The sequence below is a fragment of the Gorilla gorilla genome, chromosome 2, assembly GCF_029281585.2.
Source record: "Gorilla gorilla gorilla isolate KB3781 chromosome 2, NHGRI_mGorGor1-v2.1_pri, whole genome shotgun sequence".
In the NCBI taxonomy this organism is placed as follows: Eukaryota; Metazoa; Chordata; class Mammalia; order Primates; family Hominidae; genus Gorilla; species Gorilla gorilla.
In genome coordinates this window covers 66,003,241-66,026,731 of record NC_086017.1, presented here as the reverse complement: position 1 = coordinate 66,026,731, position 23,491 = coordinate 66,003,241, and the positions used below count along the sequence as shown (strand labels likewise).

Below are 23,491 nucleotides of genomic sequence, written 5' to 3'. Positions count from 1 at the left end.
GGGGAAACAACTTCCTATTTAATAAATGATGCTGGGATAACTGGCTAGCCATATGCAGACGAATGAAACTAGACACATTTCACTATATATATAAAGCTTAATTCAAGATGGATTAAATATTTAAATGTAAGACCTCAAACTCTAAGAATCCCAGAAGAAAATCTAGGAAACACCATGCTGGACATTGGCCTTGTGAAAGGATTTATGACTAAGTCCTCAGAATCAGTTGCAACAAAACCAAAAATTCACAAGTGGGACCTAATTAAACTACAGTTCTTCTGCATAGTTGAAGAAACTATTAACAGAGGAAACAAACAATCTACAGAATGGGAGAAAATATTTGCAAACTGCACATCCAGCAAAGATCTAATATCCAGAATCTATCAGGAACTTAAACATTGAACAAGCAGAAAAACGAATAACTCCATGAAAAATTAGGCAGAAGACATGAACAGACACTTCTCGAAAGAAGACATGCAAGTGTCCAACAAACATAATCATCAGAGAAAAGCAAATAAAAACCACAGTGAGAAGCCATCTTACACCAATCAGGATGGCTATTATTAAAAAGTCAAAGCACAACAGATGCTAGTGAGGTTGTGGAGAAATGGAAACGCTTATACACTGTTGGTGGTAATACAAATTAGGTCAGCCTCTGTGGAAAGCAGTTTGGAGATTTCTCAAAGAATTTAAAAGATAACTACTATTTGACCCAGCAATCCCATTACCCAAAGGAATGTAAATTGTTTTACCAAAAAGACACATACACTTAAATGTTCATCGCAACAGTATTCACCATAGCAAAGACATGCAATCAACCTAGGTGCCCATTAATGGTGCACTAGATGAAGAACGCTTAGTATGTATATGCCATGGGATACTATATACAGCCATAAAAAAGAATGAAACCATGTCCTTTGCAGCAGCATGGATGCAGCTGGAGGCCATTATCCTAAGTGAATTAACACATTAAAAGAAAACCAAATACTGCACGTTCTCACTTATAAGTGGGAGTTAAACATCAAGTACTCATGGACATAAAGATGGCAACAATAGAAACTGGGGACTACTAGGGAGGAAGGAGGCAAGGGGACAAAGTTTGAGAAACTAACTATTGAGTACTATGCTTAATGCCTGGGTTATGGGATCATTTATACCCCAAACCTCAGCATCATGCAGTATACCTGAGTAACAAACCTGTACATATACTCCCTAAATCTAAAATAAAAGTTGAAAAAAAAGCCCCAAATAACCAACTATGAAATGTATTTTTAAGGTTTATAGTAGTTTAGAGGTTTAGTATTCTTAATGTGTAAAAAGGTTATATTTATCAATGTGGAATAACAACTTGGGGGAAAATGTACTAAAATGTTGACATTTGTTCTGGGAAGAGAGATTATAAAGGATTTTTTTCCTCTTCTTTCCTCCCATATTATTCCATTCTCACATTTCTATAATGAAATACCAAAGACTGGCTAATTTATAAAGAAAAAAGGTTTAATTGGCTCACAGTTTTGCAGGCTGTAGAGGAAGCATGATGCTGGCATTTGCTTGGCTTCTGGGGAGGCCTCAGGAAACTTACAATTATGGTGGAAGCTGAAGAGGGAGGAGTCACAGTCAGATGGCCAGAGTAGAATCACAAAACAGGTGGGGTGGGGGGTGCCACACACTTTTAAATGACTCGATCTCATGAGAATTCACTCACTATTGTGAGGACAGCATCAAGCATATGGTGCTAAACCATTCATGAGAAACTGCCTCCATGATCCAGTCACCTCCTTCCAGGCCCCATCTTCAACGTTGGGGATTACAATTGAACATGAGATTTGGGTGGGGACATGGATCCAAACCATATCACTCCCCTAAATTTTCATGTTTTCAATAATGTGCATTTTTCTAAACATAGAAATGATCAGGAATTATTATTTTGAAAAAAATAAGTTTGTTAAAAGAAAAGCCATAATCAGAAATCTTGAAAATGCACTATTTTTTAAATTCTTGGTTTTTTTTGTTTTTCTGAAATGAGAAGGTTCCAAAGAGGTGAAGGTTAGGTTATTTATGGAAATTGAGAATTTTGCTTGCTGCTTACTGCTTCTCTATGCTTCAGCTTTCCCGTCTGGGAAATGGGTCCATGATACTAGCCTGTATGGGTTGTGGTGGGGATTAAAATGAGTTAAGGCGTGGGAAAATCCTGGCACATAATAGAGGATCAAGGAATCCTTTGCCTCTCCATCTCTTCCCTTTGAGTTTGAAAATTGAGTTTTATCTGTAAAAAAGAGGTTGTGCATTTGAGCAAGGACCACCAGAGAGAAGGAACTAAATAAGTCTATTTTAGGCAGAGAGAATCTTAGCTCTGAATACACACATAGTTTGCATGTTGAAAAGACTTTAAAAGTGTCTTTGAAAGGAGAAAACAGTGGAGAAAAAATAGCAAGTCTCAGGAGGTCTATGGGATAATAAATGACCTAGGAACTTAGCTTTCTGGCTATTGGACATTTGGCAAGTCTCTTGTCCCCACTGGCTCTCACTCTTCTTATCTGACAAATGAAGGGATTGGACTAACTGTCCTACTTTAAAAATTCTGCCAAGTCTGAGGCTTGATGACTGGCAATTTGGACTCTCAGGGGGCCCTCCTGGGGAGTCTGAATTGACATGACATTCTTGCAAAGTTTAAATCTTAGTTTTGTTTGCTCCATCTTGGCCAGCCCTGCCCAGGCCAGCAGTCCCTGCCCTCTCCCTTGCTGGTGCTCAGGTTCCCAGCCTACCGTTTATTTAGGGATTGCAATTTCCTTACTGGCGTGTGCCCCTGCCAGCAGGGTTGAGAAGTCAACCACAGGCCTCATGTGAACTTCCCCTTTCAGGTTTCAGTAATGACAGCATACCAACCATCACATGCCTCATCCCTGAGGCATGGTCCAGTTTCCACATCCATCAGGCCACATTGGTGACTTGGGGTGGCCTGAATTCCACTGCTGCCTGTTGCTTTTTTTTTTTTTTTCCATGAGACAAACTGGTTGAATGTAGAATGATCTGTGGTATGTTTCGGAGATTCTAAGAGGAGACACCAAACCCAACCAGGAAGTGGGTTAAAAGGAACGGGAAGAGCAAGTTCAGCTTGCTAGAAGGCTAACAAGGAGAGAGAGCTTCCTCACTCAATCTTTTCCTAAAGAACACTGGAAGAGAAATGGAGTGGTCAGATGTCCATTTTTTTAGGCTCCCTAAAATGCATTCGCTGTGTTGCAAAGTAGTATTCCCTGAATTGCTGGCATTCTCAGGATGGGCAGCTGGAATTCAAACCCTCTTTCCATTTAGATGTACATGAAAGATGACATGCAACCCATTGTTGAGGGGATGGCCCTGCACACATGGAGGGACTGCCCACTCATCTGGAAGCAGTTTCTGAAAATTTTTTCCTCCCTTTCCTCTCTCCCCAGCCTCTTTTTTCTTTTGACCTTGCTCGGTGATCTTTAGAGGCTAAAATTACTGTGGAAGAAAGAACCAGAATAGCATACATTCTCTGAAGCCAGTCCCTTCTGAGGTTGGCCTGTGGACAGCAAGGTCCCAATATGTGGCCTCCTCTCTTCTATTCAAGGCAGGCCTATCTATTGAGGGAACGATTCCAGTTTACCCAGGGGGAAACCTTGGGCAAGTTATTTACCATCTGTAAGTCTTCTGACCTGTTAAATGGGTAAAATAAATCCTTAATTCATTGGATTATGGGGAATATTAAATGAGAATTTCCTAGCACAGTGCTTGTGTAGGTAATCAATACATAGCAGCTATTGTTTTTTGTTTGTTTGTTTGTTTTGTTTGTTTTCTTACCCCCAAGCTGAGGAGCTTACAAATAAATATGGATTTTTGTGTTCCCCAGTCCTCCAAAAGAGAATGTGCTTGGGTGAAACTAAGTCATCAGTAGTTTTTTGCTCACTCTCTAGATGATTTTGATGCAGTTAGTGTTCAGGTTGGCATTGGGGAACCTTTGCTTTAGTGTGTGTCACAGGCACATGGAAGTGATTTTTAATCAGCCAGTGCTCCCTTCCACGCACTAGGGATGTAGAAAGCTCTTGACATTAACTGAAGCAGTTTTCTTTGCAGGGCCAATACTCAGATGACAGGCACAGGTACAGCTACATTGGTTGCTAAAATATTGCAACACTTCTACAGCTACCCCAAACCCTCAGAGTACCCTGCACCCAACTCCAGCCCTTACCTAGGGGTCCCCAAATTCAGCGACTAAAGAGTTAATCCTTGGCCCTGCAGGGACTTCCCAGACCTGGTTCCAGTGCTTCAGGAGGTGTCCGTCTTGTGGGAATCTGAGTCTGTTCCATACTGGTTGTTGAGTGACTCCGGAATCACTCCTGGCTCCATGGGATTTAAAACACTGGGGTTCAGTTTCCAATTATGGCAACACAACTCCGATGAAACTACCCTCATGTCACCAATGCCATCTTAACTTTTTTCTTAGTCTTTAGGCTCTTCAAACCTTTGACTCCTCTTTCTTCTTAAAACTATTCACTCATTTTCTAGGACTTTTCCATAATTTCCAGGATTTTTGCCCCTCTTTCTTTTGGTGATTCTTCTACCCTTTTCTCTATCCTTGATTCTCAACTGTGTCTGAGAATTCTTTCACCACTAAGTGATGGTTTTGTCGTCTCCACAGTTTTCAAATTCCATTTCGGCGTCTGGTTTTATTACTAACTGCCCAAAGACTATCTTGTTGCCTTCTTATTTACCAGTATATGACTCGCTTTCAGAGCCTAGTACAAATTCCTAGCTTGATTCTGAAGACTGATTATCATTCTGCAGCACCTTCCTTTCATTTCCAACTCCTCAGCAGCTAAAGATGATCTATATTATTTGAACAATTCTGTATTCTACTCTTCCTTGATACATACATGCTCTGTATTCATTCTGTTTTTCTTTAAACTTACATTTATTAAATATTATATCCTGGGCACATGCTGAGTGCTCTTGATTTTGTATGTATTATTACTTCTAACTGGAAAGAATTTCATCTTCTCTGTGATAATATTATTTTCATTCATCTCCAAACCCCACGTTAGGCTCCTGTGCTTTCTGGAGATTTCTTGACTCTGCTATGGCAATCTTACCCATTCCTGACTTCTCTATATATAGACTTATAGAATATTACATATTTTGGCATTACCTTTCACGCTATCACTTGTGCATTATATTTTTTCTGTTATAAGTAACAGAAAACTTACTCTCATATTTGGTGTTCTGGAGAGTGGATGGTTCAAATGTAGCTATATATAGCTGTTCAAATGATGTTATAAGGGCCCAATCATTCAGATAGGTTCTCAATACATGATATCAAAGAAGGCCACATCCAGTCATGGGGTTATTTTCTTTTTTTTTTTTCATTTTCCTTACTCAGAAAATAAGAGAGAGATCTTTTCTCCTCTGGATTAATGTTAGTCCCTTAAAAGAACTCTGATTGGCCTTCCTAGAGTTAAAAGTTTACCCCTGAATCAATCATTGTGTTCAGAAGACCCATGGTACCTGTCTCTGGGCAGGGCCACACAATTTAAAACTCTATTAAAACCATGGGGATGTTGCGAAGATGCAGTTCCCAAAAGGAAAGCAAGCTGGGCAGACCAAAAAAGTAATGGATATGTGCGATAGCTGGAAACAGGAGGGACGCTAACATTTGTTGAGCACTACTGTGTTTTAGCTGTTATTCTGGAAACTTCCATGTAGCCACTCATTTAATTCTTGTAGTAACCTTAGGTTATAGGATTAGCAAGGTTAGGAACATGCTCAGAAAGCTTAACAGGATGAAATAAAAATGGAAGCTCTCTTCTAATTGTGTAAGTAACAACTGGGGAATTAGTAGGGACTTACTACATTGCTTTTGGCTTATGGTAATAATGACAACTTTTCACTCTCTTGGGGTAGGCTCTGTGATAGGCACTTCGTATGCATTATACCTCACTTCTAATTTTCTTAACATACTCAGGAGCATGGTCTTATTGTAAAAGCCTGAACTAGGATTTGCATCCAGGTTTGTGACTCCGTAAAGGTCAGATGTTTTACCTTCACGTGCAGTCTGTCTGGATTGCTTTAGATTTAGCTCTTTTTCTTAGAGCTGAGTCCATTAACAACAAGAACAAATTAATATATGGAGATCATAACTTCAAAGGTCGCACAGTGTCCAGCAAGAACCACTACAGACACATCTGCTCATGAGTCCTTAGTAATATGCACAGAGACAGGATGACAGGAAGGATGTGTTCCAAGGGCATGGGTTTCATGAAGAATGAGTCAGAAGCAGGCAAATAAGACCAGGAAAAGAAACATCAAAGCACCCTAGTTGCTTTTCATTTGATCTAGTCCAACCTTTTCTGTGCTTGTACATTTTGCCATAAAGAATTAGATACCATCTAATTCTCATGTCATTTTCTAATCTAGGCCATCACCTTTTATAGTTTGACAAGGCCCAGGAAGACGAGTTTTTGATTTTTTTGGTATTCGTTCTTTTTACTAATATGTCTTAGGCCTAAGTCAACTTCTTTCTGGAGTGTCTAACTTGGGCTCATATAACCACGGTCATCCCACACAGTAAATCCTTCCCAAGGCAGGGCCTTACTCAGATAGCCTAAGATCCAGGGCTGCTCAGTTGTGTTTGCAGCTATGACTAGATGATTTTTTAAAGTTAAGCCGTTAAGAGCCTCTGTGGTATCCAGTAATAACAGTTTCAAATTTTATTCTAAATAAAGTGTAATATAATTATGTAGGGACGTTTCCTGAACATTAGATCACATCTTTTAAAAACCATATTGGCCCTAAGTTTGTTGATTAATGTCCGTAGACCAATATGTGATCACAGTGAATTCAATGTTCTGTAAAAACTGCTTATGTCTTCTTTCTTGGCCTGATATTAAAATGAAACCAGTAATTCTCACGGTATTTAAAAGGAAAGCACATTGTGACACTCAGCAATAATATAATTGTTACTTTTTGTGACTAAATGATATTGCTTCTTTTTGATGTTCCACCCACTCACAATTTCAGTATTCACAGTTCCTGGAGAGAGATTGAAATCTGTTTCTTGCTGTTTAAGGGGAACATAATGTTTGAAAACACAAAAAGAGTACTAATGGCATCCTGACTAGCAAAGATACGCCAGAAAATTTACTCCCAGGGTTGCTGTACACTTAATGTTAAGTTGGATGGCTCTTGAAACTAGATTCATGTTTTTCTAAATGTATTTGGAAAATAGAGTTACCTTAGTGTCTTCTGCATTGGTCAGTCTTGTCCCTTGTGTCTTCTGGACATGTACAGTCATTTAGAACACCCAAATCACCTGAGGATCTTGTGAAAATATGGATTTGGATTCAATAGTTCTGAGTTGGGGCCTGAGATTTTGCATGTGGAAAAAGCTCCCAGGTGATGTCAGTGCCGCTGATCTGTGACCACACTTTGAGTAGCATGGATCCAGGCTGTCCTTCATGTTAGAGAGGGAAGGATGCCCATGGATCTTGTTGAGATCTACCTGGTATCTTACTCACCTGGCAAAGTGACTGGTTCCCAATAGGTGCCCTATGTATTTGTTGAATTAATGAATGAATGAGAGAACTCCTTGTCTAAGTTTACTGTTAATCTATAGCATACATGTTCTAGAGAAATCTAGAGATAGATTTAAAAAAAGAGAGAGAAAAGGAAGAAATAAACTTATTTAATCTTCCCATCCCACTTTCATCCTCATTTCTATAACTATAGCCGTCATGGGCTAGTGCTAGTATTTAAGGCTGGCTTAGACATTAGCACGGTGGGCCTAGTGGGTAAATGGCTTCTGGGGTTCAATTCCAGTGTTTTATTTATTAGTTGCCCACCAAATACCTATTCTGCATTTTTTGAGATGGTAGATGTAAAATAGTCTTGGGTATGAATCTTTAATTAGAAGCTATGATCTGCAATTTATGCATCAAATTTTTATAAGTATTATTTTATGAATGTGTAGAAAGAAATGATTGAAAAGAGACACTCAATTGAGATCTTTTTTCCTAACTGAAGCAAGCATTGTTTAGATGTTTATTTTTTCCCCGAAAATTTTTTTCTACATCTTTATAATCCATAACCAAAATATAATATAAAGACAAAACAATTTAATGGTTGCCCTATCTCAAGACTGTTTGAAAAATATTGCCTGAGACGTGAGGTGCTAAGTTCCAGGAGTATGGGGGTCCACGTCTGTTCTTTCACTGATGTTGTCTTAAGTGCTGGGCTTAGAACAGGAGCTCAGTAAACCACTTTTGAGTGACAGAAGCTGGCAGGCTGATCTAGATATTTAGTGCCCCCCCACCCTTCATTTTAAATTGGGGATGATTGTGGCAAGTTTTCCCTTGAAGAATCCAAATTATTGTTTTGACTCTTCAATTTAGTAATATTACCCAGAGCTTAATGTGATCGTTACAGGCCTAAGTTTTTTTTCAGGAATTGACTTCTAGAGGCAGTAATACAGTGATAAATAAAATTAAATAGAATATTTTGCTTCAGGACTTTCCAGAGCCATTTATGTTAATGCGCATCGAAAATTCCTAACAAGCATTTCTCAAACATACTTGACCCTGCAACCCCCTTTTCATGGAGCATTTGGTTCTGTGAACTTTGGGAAAAGCTACTCTACATTATATTTCACTTTCCCCATCTCTAAGGAAGGCCCACAATTATCTGCTTCTAGAGATTGTTTATTTGTGAAATATAATCAAGATATGTGTTTGAAAATCACTACATATATTGTTTTAAAATATCAGTCATAAATAACTTGTAAAAATGTTCAGATGAAGAAAGCTCTTTGGCGATTAGGGCGTAAAATGTTGCTTTACTTTCTGAAACTCCACTTTTCTGGAAGTTACAACATATGTCTTCATATATGTATTTTTTTTCTCTATTCCAGATTAGTGTGTCGAGTTTCTGAGCCATGTGCATTTAGCATCTCAACATCCATATGTCACATTCAGCCATATCAGGACTTGATATGGACTTCCATAGTCCTCCTTACATAGATTAGGTTTTAGTCATGTATCTTAGTGTTAGCGATTTTTAAAAAAGAAAATGATAAAATTCCTTCCCTCTAAATTCTTTGGACTGATGCAGTTGAAAAGCAGTAGACATGCCAGCCATTTTACTTGCTTTTTATTTTCATGCTTATGTTCCCTCTGTCCTTCTCTGGTTTGGCATTTTGAATATCTTCTTGGGCACAACCCAAAACCATCTGATATATCTGTATTTTTTGTGTCAGTTTTCCTTTGAATCCTAATGATATTCTCCTACCTACTTTTCCCTGTGCTCATGATGTGAGATATGAGCTCTTTTGCCCTTGAAATTGTCTTTTTATATAAGAACAGAAATATAGGCTGGACACAATGGTTCACACTTTTAATCCCAACACTTTGGGAGGCTGAGGTGGGTGGATCACTTGAGGTCAGGAGTTCGAGAGTAGCCTGGCCAACATGGTGAAACCCCGTCACTACTAAAAATACAACAATTAATTGTACGTGGTGGCACAGGCTGGTAATCCCAGCTACTCGGGTGGCTGAGGCATGAAAATTGCTTGAACCTGGGAGGCGGAGGTTGCAGTGAGCCGAGATCACACCACGGCACTCCAGCTTGGGCAACAGAGCCAGAGAAGAAAAAAGTTTGTGAGAAGAAAGAAGGGTGTTGCTTAATTTGAGAAAACTAATGAAAGTAAAAACATTTTCAAAATGTTTCACCATTTGGTGAAATTTTAACTTAAGATGTCAAAAAGGTCTGCTGTGTTAAGAAACTTTCTATCTCAACCCAGTTCTGATCTTTCTTTAGCAGTATATAATTCTTGAGTCCAGTGAAAAGTTCCGTCTAAGCCATTTAGAAGTTGTCAGTTGTAGTCCTTGCTCACTAAAGCCTCAGGAGCTTACTGAGAGGAAAACTGAGGCTTGTGAGGAAGCAGAGTCGTCTCCTCTTGCCTCCATGATTGGTTGTTGGAATTCTACCAAGTGTTATGAAAAAATTAAGGTCTAAGATGTGAAGATGTCAAAGTGTATTGTGCCACACACACATACTCACCTACACATATATTTATATAGGTATATATATGTATACATACATACACATTTTATGTGTCACTTAGATTTGAGTTGAAAATCCTAGGAAATTTTATATAGGAAGAGCTGGGATATTAGCCCTTACCTTCACACTTACTTTATAGTTCAGTTTTTATAAAGATTGTACTTATCTATTTGTAAATGCTTAAATATTGCACTTGGGTATTTGTAAATCTCATCAACAGCCAATTTGTATCTCAATAGAGAGAAAAAAATCTATATCATACTGATTAGAGTTTTAATTGAAATAACTTTTTATATGGTTTAAGGTGAAAATATAATCTTAAGGCTTTCATAGGAATGAATACAAATGTTAATAGTGGGTATATATGAGTGGCGGGATTATGAATAATCATAATTATCTATGTACCTTTTCAATTTTTGTTTAATGAGTCTTTCTTGATTTTATAGCCTGAAACATGTTGATTCGAAATGACTCTTATTTATTTGGAAAGTCTCTTATGAAGTTCTAGAAGTTCTTTTTCCATGGCACTTCCATTATTGCCTTTTTTTTTTTTTTTGAGACATTATTGCCTTTCTATTTTATTTTTTTTTTTTTGTGATGGAGTTTCACTCTTGTTGCCCAGGCTGGAGTGCAGTGGCACAATCTCAGCTCACCTCCAACTCTGCCTCCTGGGTTCAAGCAATTCTTCTGCCTCAGCCTCCTGAGTGGTTGAGATTATAGCCATGCGTAACCACCCCCGGCTAATTTTGTATTTTTAGTAGAGACGGGGTTTCTCCATGTTGGTTGGTCAGGCTGGTCTCGAACTCCCTACCTCAGGTGATCCATTCACCTCGGCCTCCCAAAGTGCTGGGATTAGAGGTGTGAGCCACCATGCTCGGCCGCCTTTCTTTTTATCTATGGAGTTCTCATAGCTCAGGACTCAAGTAAGTTACTAAATATCATTCCCCATGTTTGTGAGCTTGTCTGACTTAGCAAAGTGCTATAGACTGGGTGACTTCAATAATGGAGATTTGTTTTTCTCACAGTTCTGGAGGCTAGAAGGCTGAGATTAGGGTGCCAGCATGATAAGGTTCTGGTGAGGGCTCTCTTCCTGGCTTATAGATAGCTGCCTTCTCCCCATGTCCTTTCTTGGTAGAGAGAGCGAGAGTGAGCAGCTTCCTGGTGTCTCTTCTTATAAGGGCTCTAATCGCATTCTGAGGGCCCTACTCTCCTAGCCTCATCTAATCCTAATTACTCACCAAAGGCCCCATCTCCAAATACCATCACATTGAGGGTTAGAGCTTCAACATATATGTTTCTGGGGAACTCAACATTCAGTCCATAACACTTTTCAGAATTTAAACTGGTAGTATACAATATTTCCAGAAATGGCATCTAAATAGAAAAATACTGGCAGAATATACATGAAAACATTAATGGTGGTTATTTCTAGACAGTAGGATTAGAGGTTTTCTCCATTTTCTATGAATTCAAAGTATATTGCTTTTATAACTGAAAAAATACAATAGGTATTATTTTTAAAGGAAAATGAAATACTACAGAATGTTCCATTTCCTAATAATCTTGGAATTTTCAAAATCTTTTTATTTCATCTTCTTGAAGTTTTTCTGAGAATTAATAAAAGTGTCTACAGAACTTAGAGCACTCAGTTCTTGGTACATAATAGAGTTGCATAAATTTACTGCTCCTTCTTTTCCTCCTTTTAACGTGATGACAATGTTAATGATAATAACAATGATAATTACTATATTGCCATAGGAGATATACCACTGGGCATAGATTATAGGAAAATAAAGTAGACAATAGCCACAAAATCAGGACAGACACATTTGTTGCAAGGTTTTTAAAAATGAGTTACTTATAAATAGAATAGCCTATTCATTGTCTTTACTTTTGGAATTCTTAGTCTTTTTGATTCTGAGAAAATGAATTGGTTAAAAAAGTTGGTAGATTGTTCTGTATTAGCATTCAGTTATAAATTTAATATGAGCTCCTTAACTCTGTGCAGTAAAATGGCAGGCAGTTGGGACACTGAGAAAACTTGAAGTCAGTTTTCGATGTGTCAAACTTTCATTTCAAAGACCGACTGAAGCCTAATACTTACTGTTGTGGAAAAATTTTTCGTCATATTTTTTTGTTTTGTTTTGGTTACCCTATAAGAGCTCTCTCTTCTCTACTTTCTATTGCATTGTTTCTAATGCTCTATCTTGTGTATAGAGTCTGTCATTGGTAATTTTTTCCCAATTAATTCCACATCTGAGTGTAATATTTCTAGTTGTTGGCTCCATAAATCAATAGGTTGAACTGCCCCACAAGGTAGTCATGTGTTTTGTCACGTAGGGACCTGACTGCTCGCCAAATAAATTATGACATTGTGATGTATTATTTCCAATCACTATAAATTTTCAATATTTAGTGTATCAGTCATACCAAGTCAAGATTCAGTTATTTAGTTTCACTTACATCTGTATTTTAGATGAGAATCCTTTTTCCCATTAGTAGATTTGAATTTCTTTCTCTCTCAGAGTCAAATTCCAAACATGCCTTATAAAACCAGCCATAAAATATACACATAAACTGTTTTTGTGTTTATAAGTAGATTCAAAAATATACACAGGTAAACTATATCCCAGATTAAAATCTGTCCACTTAAATGGTGTTCTGTTTTGTTTTTTAACACTTAGATTACTTTTATCAGTGTTGCTTTGGTAATTTGATTCCCAGATATTAGATAAACATATCTAGATAATTCTCTGTATTGTATTGACACATGGTCTTGATTGGGAGCTTAAACTATCATCTCACAAATGATCCTTAGCTGTGAAAAAAATAAATTGTCCTAAATTCAGGGCTATCTATACCATGGTTAATATGTAACAGCACTACCAAAATTACTTTCTTAAATTCTGTTTTGATGATCTTAAAAATAATTTTTATTCTTTATTTTTCTTTTTCTTTTCTTCTTTACCAACAGGACACAAAAATCGCTTCATTGGAACGAAACATAAGGGATCTTGAGGATGAGATCCAGATGTTAAAAGCCAATGGTGTGCTGAACACTGAGGACCGCGAAGAAGAGATCAAACAAATTGAGGTTTACAAAAGTCACTCCAAGTTTATGAAGACCAAGGTACAGTCCAGGGTTATAAATTTTTATGTTCTTAATGTGACTAGAAAGTTACAGTTTACATACGTACTTTTTCCAAATACTCCATATAATATGCTTTATGTGATATTATTTAATATATGGACAACAAAGGAGAATGCGGAAGATTTTTAGTTCAGACATATAGATTCCAAAAAATAATCAGGGAAAACCTTTGATGGAATTTTCCTTACTGAGAGGTTCAGGCTTTAATTAGGAGTTCCTTTGGTATTCCTCTTCCTTGGGAATTAACATATTTATAGTCCACTCTCTTCCAAATTTCCACCATCACGTAAGTTTGCTATTTTTTTGAAGTTGCTATCGTTGTCAAATTTCTTGCCTCTCCTAGAAGGTGATTGTCTCAAAATATTTGTGATTACAAGCCAATTTAACTCATTTAAATGTTATTAGGTTGGGAGGCTGAGGCAGGCAGATCAGCTGAGGTCAGGAGTTCGAGACTGGCTTGGCTAACGTGGTGAAACCCTGTCTCTACAAAAAAGCACAAAAATTAGCCAGGCATGGTGACATGCACCTGTAATCCCAGCTACTCAGGAGGCTGAGGCAGGAGAATCACTTGAACCCGGGAGGTAGAGGTTGCAGTGGGCCAAGATGGTACCACTGCACTCCAGCCTGGGTGACAGAGCAAGACTACATCTCAAAAAAAAAAAGTTATTAAGCTATTTTGGTTTTAGCATAGTGTTTAAGACATAAATAATTTTGAGTCCCAATGCTGCCCTTTAGTTAAATTATTCAACTTCCCTAAGCCTCAGTTTCTTTATCCGTGAAATAGGGATAAGAAAAATACCTACATCATTGGGTTGGTCTGATGATTCCAGGAGATTATTCATTTAAAGCCCTTAGTCCCTTGTCTGATTAAGTATCCATCGAATGGCAGGCATTGTTGTTGACAGTGGTATTCATGTTATTATTGTTATCTATTGCTATGGAATCTTTATAAAATATTCTAGAGTAACCTGCTCTATTAGTTTATATTGTTATTGTCAGTTTTAAAGATTTTGGATTGTATTTTTTCAAAAATAAATTTGGGGCTTTAAATGGACCAAGCACCTGAATATTTATTATTTTTACATATGCATAATTATTAAATTTATGAATAGCCCAAATAGGTCTTTTGAGACTGTGAGATGCTTTTACCTGTTCCTCTGTTTAAATCATTTTGCTTCTGAAAATAATAAGTACACCAATTAAAAAAATTTGTTTTCTTTTTTCTTTTTCTACCACTTGCTCTTAAATATGCCTGTTCTCTTGTTCTAGGTTTTAATCTTGTTTGTTGCTTTATGAAATGCAGCAGAGTTAGAGTAATGCAGACCTCTGTGAGAAAGCAGTGGGAGAGGAGAGAAAAATGTTTAAATGATTTTTATCAGTTGTGAAATATGTGCATACTCCTTGCTGAGTTTGCAAATTATAGGGAGGAAATTATATTTATCTAGTGTTTACTTCATCACAACGTGTGTGCGTGTGTGTGTGTGTGTGTGTATGCATGCATGTATACACAAGGAAAAAACACAAAACTATTCATACTTCTGTCAACTTTCCATCTCTAACTAGATGTTGAGATTTTGCTGAAAACGTGGATCAAGGAGTGGAGATATGAGGGGACTGTCCAGTGGATTTGAATGTAACCAGGGACTGCCTCAAAGTTTAGAATAAGTTTCCCTGCTCAGTCCTTCCTCTGGTTTCTTTCTTGCAGTCCCTCCCTCTCAGAGAGTTAAGCCAAGGTTCGGCAAGCACAGTACTAGGGTGACCTGCAGACAGTGCCCAAATCATTCTGGGAATGAAGACCAGAGGCACAGATATGAGTGAACTCAAGAAGTTTGGGGGAAATTATTGTTTTGGCTTAAACTTTTCCCTCGACTCTGTTATTCCACAATGGGAGATTGTTCAAGCCACTTCTACAGCTGAAAATGTCATGAAATTTGTAAACTCTGCCCCTCATCATGGACTCTGTCCAGGTGAATAAAACATTTATATGATCTTCAGCAAGTCATGACCTTTATTAGCCCACGTTTGTCTGAGAGTCCATCAATCCTTGAGTTAGATTTAACTTTTAATGGCTAGTTACTTTTAATGGTTCCAGAAGTGGGCAGGTCAGAAGAATGTTTGAGGAAAGTAGTGGAGTGAGGTGGAAAGAGTGCAGGCTGAAGATGAAAGCAGACTCCAGCAAGTCTCCAGCCTGCCTTTGCCAGCTGCATAGGGAGTGACTTGAGGAGTGACCAAAGTCACTTGACCACACTTTCTTCTATAAAATAGGGGCGACAGCACCAACCTTACGGGATGGTTCAGATGGACTAAATAAGATTAAAATGCAATAGTGTAGTTAAAGTACCTGGCTCAAAAATCTAGCTTATAATGATAAACATTATTATTGAAGAAGTATAACCAAATAATAATCATAACAATAAGTGTTATATTTAACTTGACTAATGAGAAAAATGGATTTCTAAGAAATACAAATAAGATGAATTCTTATGTCATGCAGACACCTCTTTTACTGTTAAAAATTAGCTAAAAAGTACTAGTAAGGGTCAGTTTTTAATATTTCCTCCATTGAAAGAATGTTCTTATTGGATTGAACTATAACATTTATTGCTATTGTTTCCTATCATTAATTACTTACTTTTCTTAATTCCCCTACTTGGTTTTTTTTGTTCGTTTGTTTTGAGACAGGGTCTCACTCTGTCACCCAGGCTGGGGTGCAGTGGTGCAATCTCGGCTCACTGCAGCCTCCACCTCCGAGGTTCAACCAATTCTCCCACCCCAGCCTCCTGAGTAGCTGGGATTACAGGTGCACACCACCATGCCAGCTATTTTTTGTATTTTTTTGGTAGAGATGGGGTTTCACCATGTTGGTCAGGCTGGTCTCAAACTCCTGATCTCAAGTGATCTGCCTGCCTCAGCCTCCCAAAGTGCTGGGATTACAGATGTGAGCCACCACACCCAGCCCAATTCTACTTTGAGTGATGAGTGTGATTCCTCATTTAAGACTGGGAATACTGCTTGCATTACTATTAAAATGAATAAATTGTGTAGATTGGAGGGAAAGAAAATATTTTAAATAGGCACATGGAAGGGTGTGCACTTCCATTTTGATCCAGAGCAGGTAGTTGGAATTGGTAGGGTCTCTTGAAAGTTCTTTGATTAAATTAAGTATCAGTGAATGCCTGAGTTGCTTTTACAAACATGACATCATAGAAAAACCATGATATAACATTTTTGGAAAGGTAGAAGGTGGGTTGCAAAACTCAGCTTGTGCAAAGGCAGGAATACAAAACATAGTCAGCCAGGGTAGAAATCCTGGCATCTTGCAAGTCCTTTGGCACATGAACATTGTCTCTGAGAACTGAGCCTCTGGGAGATCTCAGATGTGTAACTCTCGTCTGTTGGAAACTCCAATTCCTACCCCAGCACTGAAGGATTAGAGGAATCAAACTGTGAGAGCTGAATCTTGGAGGCCATGGAAAGCATGAATTACTTTCAGGAGCTCCATTAAACCTCAGAGAATGGAACATACCAAATACATAATTGTTTTTCTGGTAGGGAAAGAATAATGGCATTTCCTTTCTGTATGAGGCTTTGTTCCTAGTCTAACACATTTTTCATCTACTCATTCCAGTATTTCTATATTAGCTGCTCCCTCTGTTTCCAGTGTTTGCCAAAGATGCCGATCTGCTGTCTTAGATCTCCTCCTTTATTCTGAATTTGTAACACATTTTCTTATAAACCTCTGATAGATTACAAACCTCCTAACCCAAACTTCATGATAGTAAGCATATCGCTTTCTAGACATAAGGGCCATATCTGCAGTGAAAAAGAAGCTGTTTTCCTTGGCAGAGTGTTTTTTTCAGGGTGTAGTTTGTGTCACAGACGTAAGTGGGGGAAGAATTTTCAGACAGGATGAAGTGTGCCTGATGTCCACATGGACTTCATATAAAGCATGTGATGTAATTCCGATTGGCTTTTCTTCTGGCCGTCACAGAGACAGACCTTCCCTGGCCTCAGTTCTCATGTATGTTCGATTGCATCACTTTCCATTTTTATGGAATTTATGGCTGTAAAAGAAGCAAAAGGCATATTTTTATGGGAGAATATGATTTTTTTTTTACCTTGTAACTATGTTCCCCTTAGAAAAGCTTTTTCTGTTATTGTCTACATAAATATTTATTTAAAATTTACCTTATGGCAGCAATGCCTGAAAGCTATTTAGAGCCACTGCCTATTTAATATTTATAGACTGAAATAGTTTTATCATTATCAATCTATTTTTATTGACTAAAAGAGGTGTGTGTAGACCCTGCCATGCCCTTCCTCGTGACTAAACCCTATTGTCTATATCCAGTTGATTTCCTTTTCATTTCCCTCTCAATACACCAAACTTCACACTGGCTTTCTACTGTGGTATTTGTAGAAGTTAGCACGAATCGGTTTTTTCACTATAAACATCATCTTTGCTTAGGTGTGTAGAGTTGAAAGTTTTTGAGTGTTAATTTCAGATGAATCAGTTTCGTATGTGGAATCAACTATAAACTGTGCTGTCAGCTACAACTGGATGTAATTTGGGGCCATACCCCCCTGAGAAGAGTGTTGATCATAACAGATTTTAGTATCTTTTATCATTTTAGATAATCCTAATTCTGATTTTCCCTGTTTTTATTTATACTATATTCTTGCTATGTATGAGAGAGAGAGAACTTCTTACTTTTGTTCCACATAAAAATGACCACACACTCATGATTCATTAAATTATAAAGAAATAATGTGTTTCAGAAACTGCACATATCTGAGCAGTGCTCACTTGCTCACATATACCTAGGGCACATTGATAAGCAGTCATGATTCTTTCCCAGTGAATATTTAAGCATACTTAGGATCCTTCTCAAGACCATTTTTTGTTTAGCCACTACCAATCCTTTAGATTTGGCTAGCAAGATGAAGCTTGTTTGTTCCCTGACATAGTCTGACTTCTTGCAAATGGGATTTCCATTCATATCAAGCTTTCTACTAAGTTGTGCAACCTGAACCCTTCTGAACATGGGAGTCTCACTCCTGTTCATGCTCAGCTAATATTGTCAGTAGCTTGTTATTGTTTATGTCAGTTTTCTTGCTGAAAGCAACAAAAAATACTGAATGAAATATATTTTTAAACATATATTTTAAAATGTACTTATGAGCTCTTGAGTAAGAAAGAACCTCAAGAGTCAAAGCTAAGCCATAGCAGGAAGCCTGTGTGATAAGTAGAGCATGGGTTATGTATGTATTAGTCTGTTCTCATGCTGCTAATAAAGACATACCCATGACTGGGTAATTTATAAAGGAAAGAGGTTTAATGAACTCACAGTTCCACATGGCTGGGGAGGCCTCACAATCATGGTGGAAGGCGAATGAGGAACAAAGTCATGTCTTACATGGCAGCAGGCAAGAGAGTGTATGCAGGGGAACTGTTCTTTATAAAACCATCGGATCTCATGAGATTTATTCACTATCATGAGAACAGCATGGGAAAGACTGGCCCCTCTCCCATGATTCAATTACCTCCTGCTGGGTCCCTCCCATGACATGTAGGAATTATGGGAGCTACAATTCAAGATGAGATTTGGGTGGGGACACAACCAAACCATATCAGGTTATTTATTCTTGTTGGCAATTTTCAGATAGATGAACTTGAGCTCTGGTTTTCATAGCCACAAGGATACTGAAGAAAAAAGACAGAAGTCTGGGCCTACTTAAGATGAGGGATAGTAGGAACCCTATTACCACCACCACATGAAGCTGGGATCTCAGACAGCTATACTGCTAGTGCAGATGCAAACTAAAAATAACCTTACCATATTCCCCCTCCTCACACTTAGACTAGGGGACTCCAGGGAAGATTTTCTGTTTTAAAGCTTTGAGCCAAGTAAAAGATGAAAAAATTTGTTCTCAGAATCTATAACCACAGCTGGCTGTTACATGGATGTGCTGTGCAAGATGATCGGAAAACTTCAGGTAGATAATGTAGCTTAAAGCAGCTACATTCTTGGTTGGTAGTGTCCCCAGGTATTGGCAGAGGCAAATTCTCTAAAGGACCACATAGGCCTTAAAGTATTTTTTCAGATAAAGTTCCAAAAAAAAAAAACTAGTAGACAGTACCAAAAAAATGAGAAAAATCACAAAATCTGCAAGAAAACAGGCCACCATAAATGATAGCCAGTAGAAAGAATAAATAGCAGAATCAGAAAGCAAGGACTTCAAAAGTTGGAATTATAAGAAAAAGACTATGAAATATTAATAAGTGTGTTTAATATGTCTAAATAAGAGATTGAAAATATGAATAAAGAACAAGAGACTATAAGAAACCAAGCAAATTTAAAGATAACCAAATCAAGACTTATAGTCTGAAGGATTATCTTAGGAATGAAACAAGGCTGAAAATTAGTATAAACATCCAACTTAAAAAGTTAGGAAAAGAAAATAGAATAAGCCCAAAGAAAGTGGAAGGAAGGAAATATTTAAAAGCAACAGACATGAATGAAACAGAAAATAAAAGTGTAATTGCATAATCAATATAGCCAAAATTGGTTCCTTGATAAGAATACTTAACTTGACATGTGTCTGCTGAGATTCGTCAGGAAAAAGAGTGGTTAAAGCTAAAATAAAACTTGAAAAAAGAGAGGTTAATAATGTAGAATATTAGAAATGAAAAGGAAGACATAATCATAAATGCTATTGATATAAGGATAAGTGGGTTTTTTAGACATTTCCTGCAAATAAGTGTGAAAATTTAGATGAAACAAAAAATTCTTTGGGGAAAAAAATGTATCAACACTGACTCAGCTAAATAGAAACATGAATATTCCTGCAGCCATTAAAAGTGGATTAGTAAGTAATGTTCTTTGGAAAAAGAAAATAACAGCTCTGAATGGTTTTGCTGGTGATTTCTAATGAACATTAGTGTAAAAAAAAATTCCAATTTCACAGGAACCATTTCCAAACACATTAAAGGAAGGAACACTTCCTACTTCATTTGGAAGGCTATATTGATATTAAAACCTGACAAGGACAGCGTAGGATAGGAAAATTATAAACCAGTCTCAGTCATAAACATAAATAAAAGATCCTTACAAAATATTAGCAAGCTGAATCCAGTAACATATAAAAAATATGTAATGATCGAGTGGAGTTTTTCATAGTAATGCCAGGAGAGATTAAGGTTAAAAATTTCATTAATGCAATTCATTACAATAACATATGAAAGTTGAAAAATGGCGATAAACCATGAGATACAGAAAAAAATGTTTGGTAATGTTAAACATTCACTACTGATTAAAAAATACTTTTGGTATAGTTGTAATAATGCGAAGCCTAATAAAATGTCTATAAAAAACCAATGCAGACACAAAATGTAATGATGAAACATTGAAATTCTTCCCTTTGAGGCCTGAAACAAGACAAAGGGGCCACCATGACTACCAGGCCTCCCTGTCTTTCTGCATGGCCTGTCCGTATGTCTGGTATGGTCTTCCTCACACCATGGTGGTCACAGGGTGGTTGAGCTTCTAGGACATGGTGGCTGGCTTCCAGTGGGTAGAAGCAGAAGCTGCCAGTCTACCTGTAGGCTAGGGCTATAACAAGTATACTGATTATTTTGCTGCATTTGGTTGGCAGAAGGAAGTCACAGTCCAGCCCAGGTTCAAGAAGAGGGTAAATAAACTTCAGCTCTAGTTGTGAGGAGCGACATTTGTGTACAAGTAGGAAGGAATGAAGGAATGGGTAGATGATGTCTCTGCAGATCATCTACCTGCACAACGCATATCAAATTGGCAAAAGTGTAAAAGACTGGTGACATAAGTTATTAGTGAAGAGGTGGAGTGGTTGGCATACTTGCAAGGTGCTTGTGATCATGTAAATTAATAGAACTGTTTTGGAAAACATTTTTTTGTTTTTGTTTTTTGAGTGGAGCCTCCCTCTGTCACCCAGGCTGGAGGGCAGTGGCGTGATCTCGGCTCACTGCAACCTCTGCCTCTCAGGTTCAAGTGATTCTCCTGCCTCAGCCTCCCGAGTAGCTGGGAATACAGGCACCTGCCACCACAGCTGGCTAATTTTTGTATTTTTAGTGGAGATGGGGTTTCACCATATTGGCCAGGCTGGTCTTGAACTCCTGACCTTGTGATCTGCCTGCCTTGGCCTCCCAAAGTGCTGGGATTACAGGTGTGAGTCATACATTTTTGTTTTATCTAGTGAAATTGAAGATGAATATGCTATGTGGTTCAGCAATTTAAATCTTAGATAGACATTTGAGAATATTATTGCTATGTGAACTAGGTTATATGTATAAGAATGTTCAGAATAGCATTTTTTATAGTAGCAAAAAACCTAAGAACAAAACCAAATTTCTATCAACAGCAGAGTGGGCAGATAAATTGTGGTGAAGTCTTACAATGGAATACTCTACTTCAGTGAAAATGAATGAACTCTATGTACAACATTGTGATTTAATCTCCAGGACATAAGATTGAGTAGGAAAAAAAGCAAAGTAGGAAAAAAAATTGTAGCCCAAATAAAGTTTAAAAACATGCAAAACCAAATAGTATATATTTATGGATGCAAAAATATATGATCAGCCTAAAAGACAAGCAAAGAAATAATAAACACAAAATTTGGGGTGGTAATTATTTCCAAATAGGGGGAGGAGATAGAAATGGGATAGGACATGCGTAATTCTAGTGATCTTTTTTGGTGAATTGAATGATGGATTTTTTGGGTCATTTTTCCTCATACCTTACGTATATTTTATGTTCTTTTTGTATCTTCTCAATATTTAATGTAAGCAAAAAGAAGATCCCCAGTGCTTACTTGTTTTTTAGGATTCTTTTGTGAAATAATGCCCTTGAATGATTATTTGCACTGTGGAGTTATGCCTTGGTTTAATTACCCATGTTAGATCCCTATTGACTCTCCTCAGGACCACGGTGGTAATATACTTGGTGGTTTCACAGATGAGTAGGTTTGGCTGGGAAGGCTTCATTCCATTGTGAAATTTGGTCCACAGTGGGATGGAGGGCAGTCTGCTGACCTTTCCATTCCTGTTTCCTATGCTCTCAGTGACCTTTACAGATTTTCCTCCAGAACCCAAAGACTGTGTGATTCCCAAGGCCATCTTTTTTAAGCAAATTCATGGCCTGCCTTGTTGGATTATTGATCACTGGCTGCTGAAATGGAGAGAAATCAGTAGTTGTCCAATGTAAAGTGTAGGGGCAGCAATTTCTAATTTCTTGCAATTTTGTTGTTGTTTTGCAGATTGATCAGCTGAAGCAGGAACTTTCAAAGAAAGAGTCGGAACTTCTTGCCTTACAAACAAAGCTTGAAACCCTCAGCAATCAAAATTCAGATTGCAAGCAACACATTGAAGTGCTCAAAGAGTCACTTACTGCCAAAGAACAGAGGGCTGCCATCCTTCAGACTGAGGTAAGGCACTCTCTCAGGATTCTAGACAGCAGAGACATTGAATTGATAGAAATTGCCCTACCTGAACAACTTTCCTCCGAAGACCCTTTATCCTAACCCTTGGGGCCAGATGTGTTTTGAAATTCATATTTGTTTGGCTTTCAGAAAGGTGAGATGCATTGTATAGATTGTGTAACACTGCAAGTGAAGTTGTAGCAACACCCCATAAACAAACACATGCATATTTTTGCATTAAAAAAATTTCTTACACTAAGTGGGATAAATAAAGACTGTATAATTAGACTCTTGTCAGTTTGTGTCAAGTTGTGCCACCAAAGGTGTTTGGTTCACACTTGGAATTTCTTTTTTTCATACTTTGGAGCATTTTAGATTTGGTAACCACAGTTAAGGGCTTGGATCTAGAATGGTTTCATTTTATCAAAAATCATAAAATAACTGGAATGTCATCTGCCTTGCTTTGCTGTGCATCCTCTGTATGGGTTCCCCTTCTGGCACCCATGTTTCCAAAGGGTTCTTATTTACTAAGGAGTATCTTCAATTTCTTTTACCCATTGAAGAAAGTTGATATTGTGTGAGTTTTTCAAAGGAAATATTGGTTTGTTATCTCTTATTCATGCTTAGAAGAACAACAAAAATATGTTACTATCCTATTTCCTTGCTTTTCCTCCTTGGATTACATCTTTGGGTCTGCTAAGAAATGCAAAACACAAGCTAGTTACTGTGTAAATAAAACAGTTATCAAATGCAGCAGGCAATAGGGAAAAATGTGGTGAATCTTGATTTTGTGTTGAGGCACTGTGCTGTGTGCATTAC

General features: G+C 37.7%; 1 protein-coding gene across 6 annotated transcripts in view; it reads left to right on the top strand.

Moving 5' to 3' along the window:
- ERC2 (ELKS/RAB6-interacting/CAST family member 2) overlaps positions 1-23,491 on the top strand; it is a 971,230-nt gene that overhangs the window by 309,325 nt on the left and 638,414 nt on the right. For all 6 annotated transcript variants that reach the window (XM_055383002.2, XM_055383001.2, XM_055383000.2 and 3 more), the window contains exons 5-6: positions 13,046-13,201; positions 22,511-22,678. In XM_055383002.2, the coding sequence (XP_055238977.2) occupies positions 13,046-13,201; positions 22,511-22,678 (324 nt within the window). The remainder of the gene's footprint in view (positions 1-13,045; positions 13,202-22,510; positions 22,679-23,491) is intronic.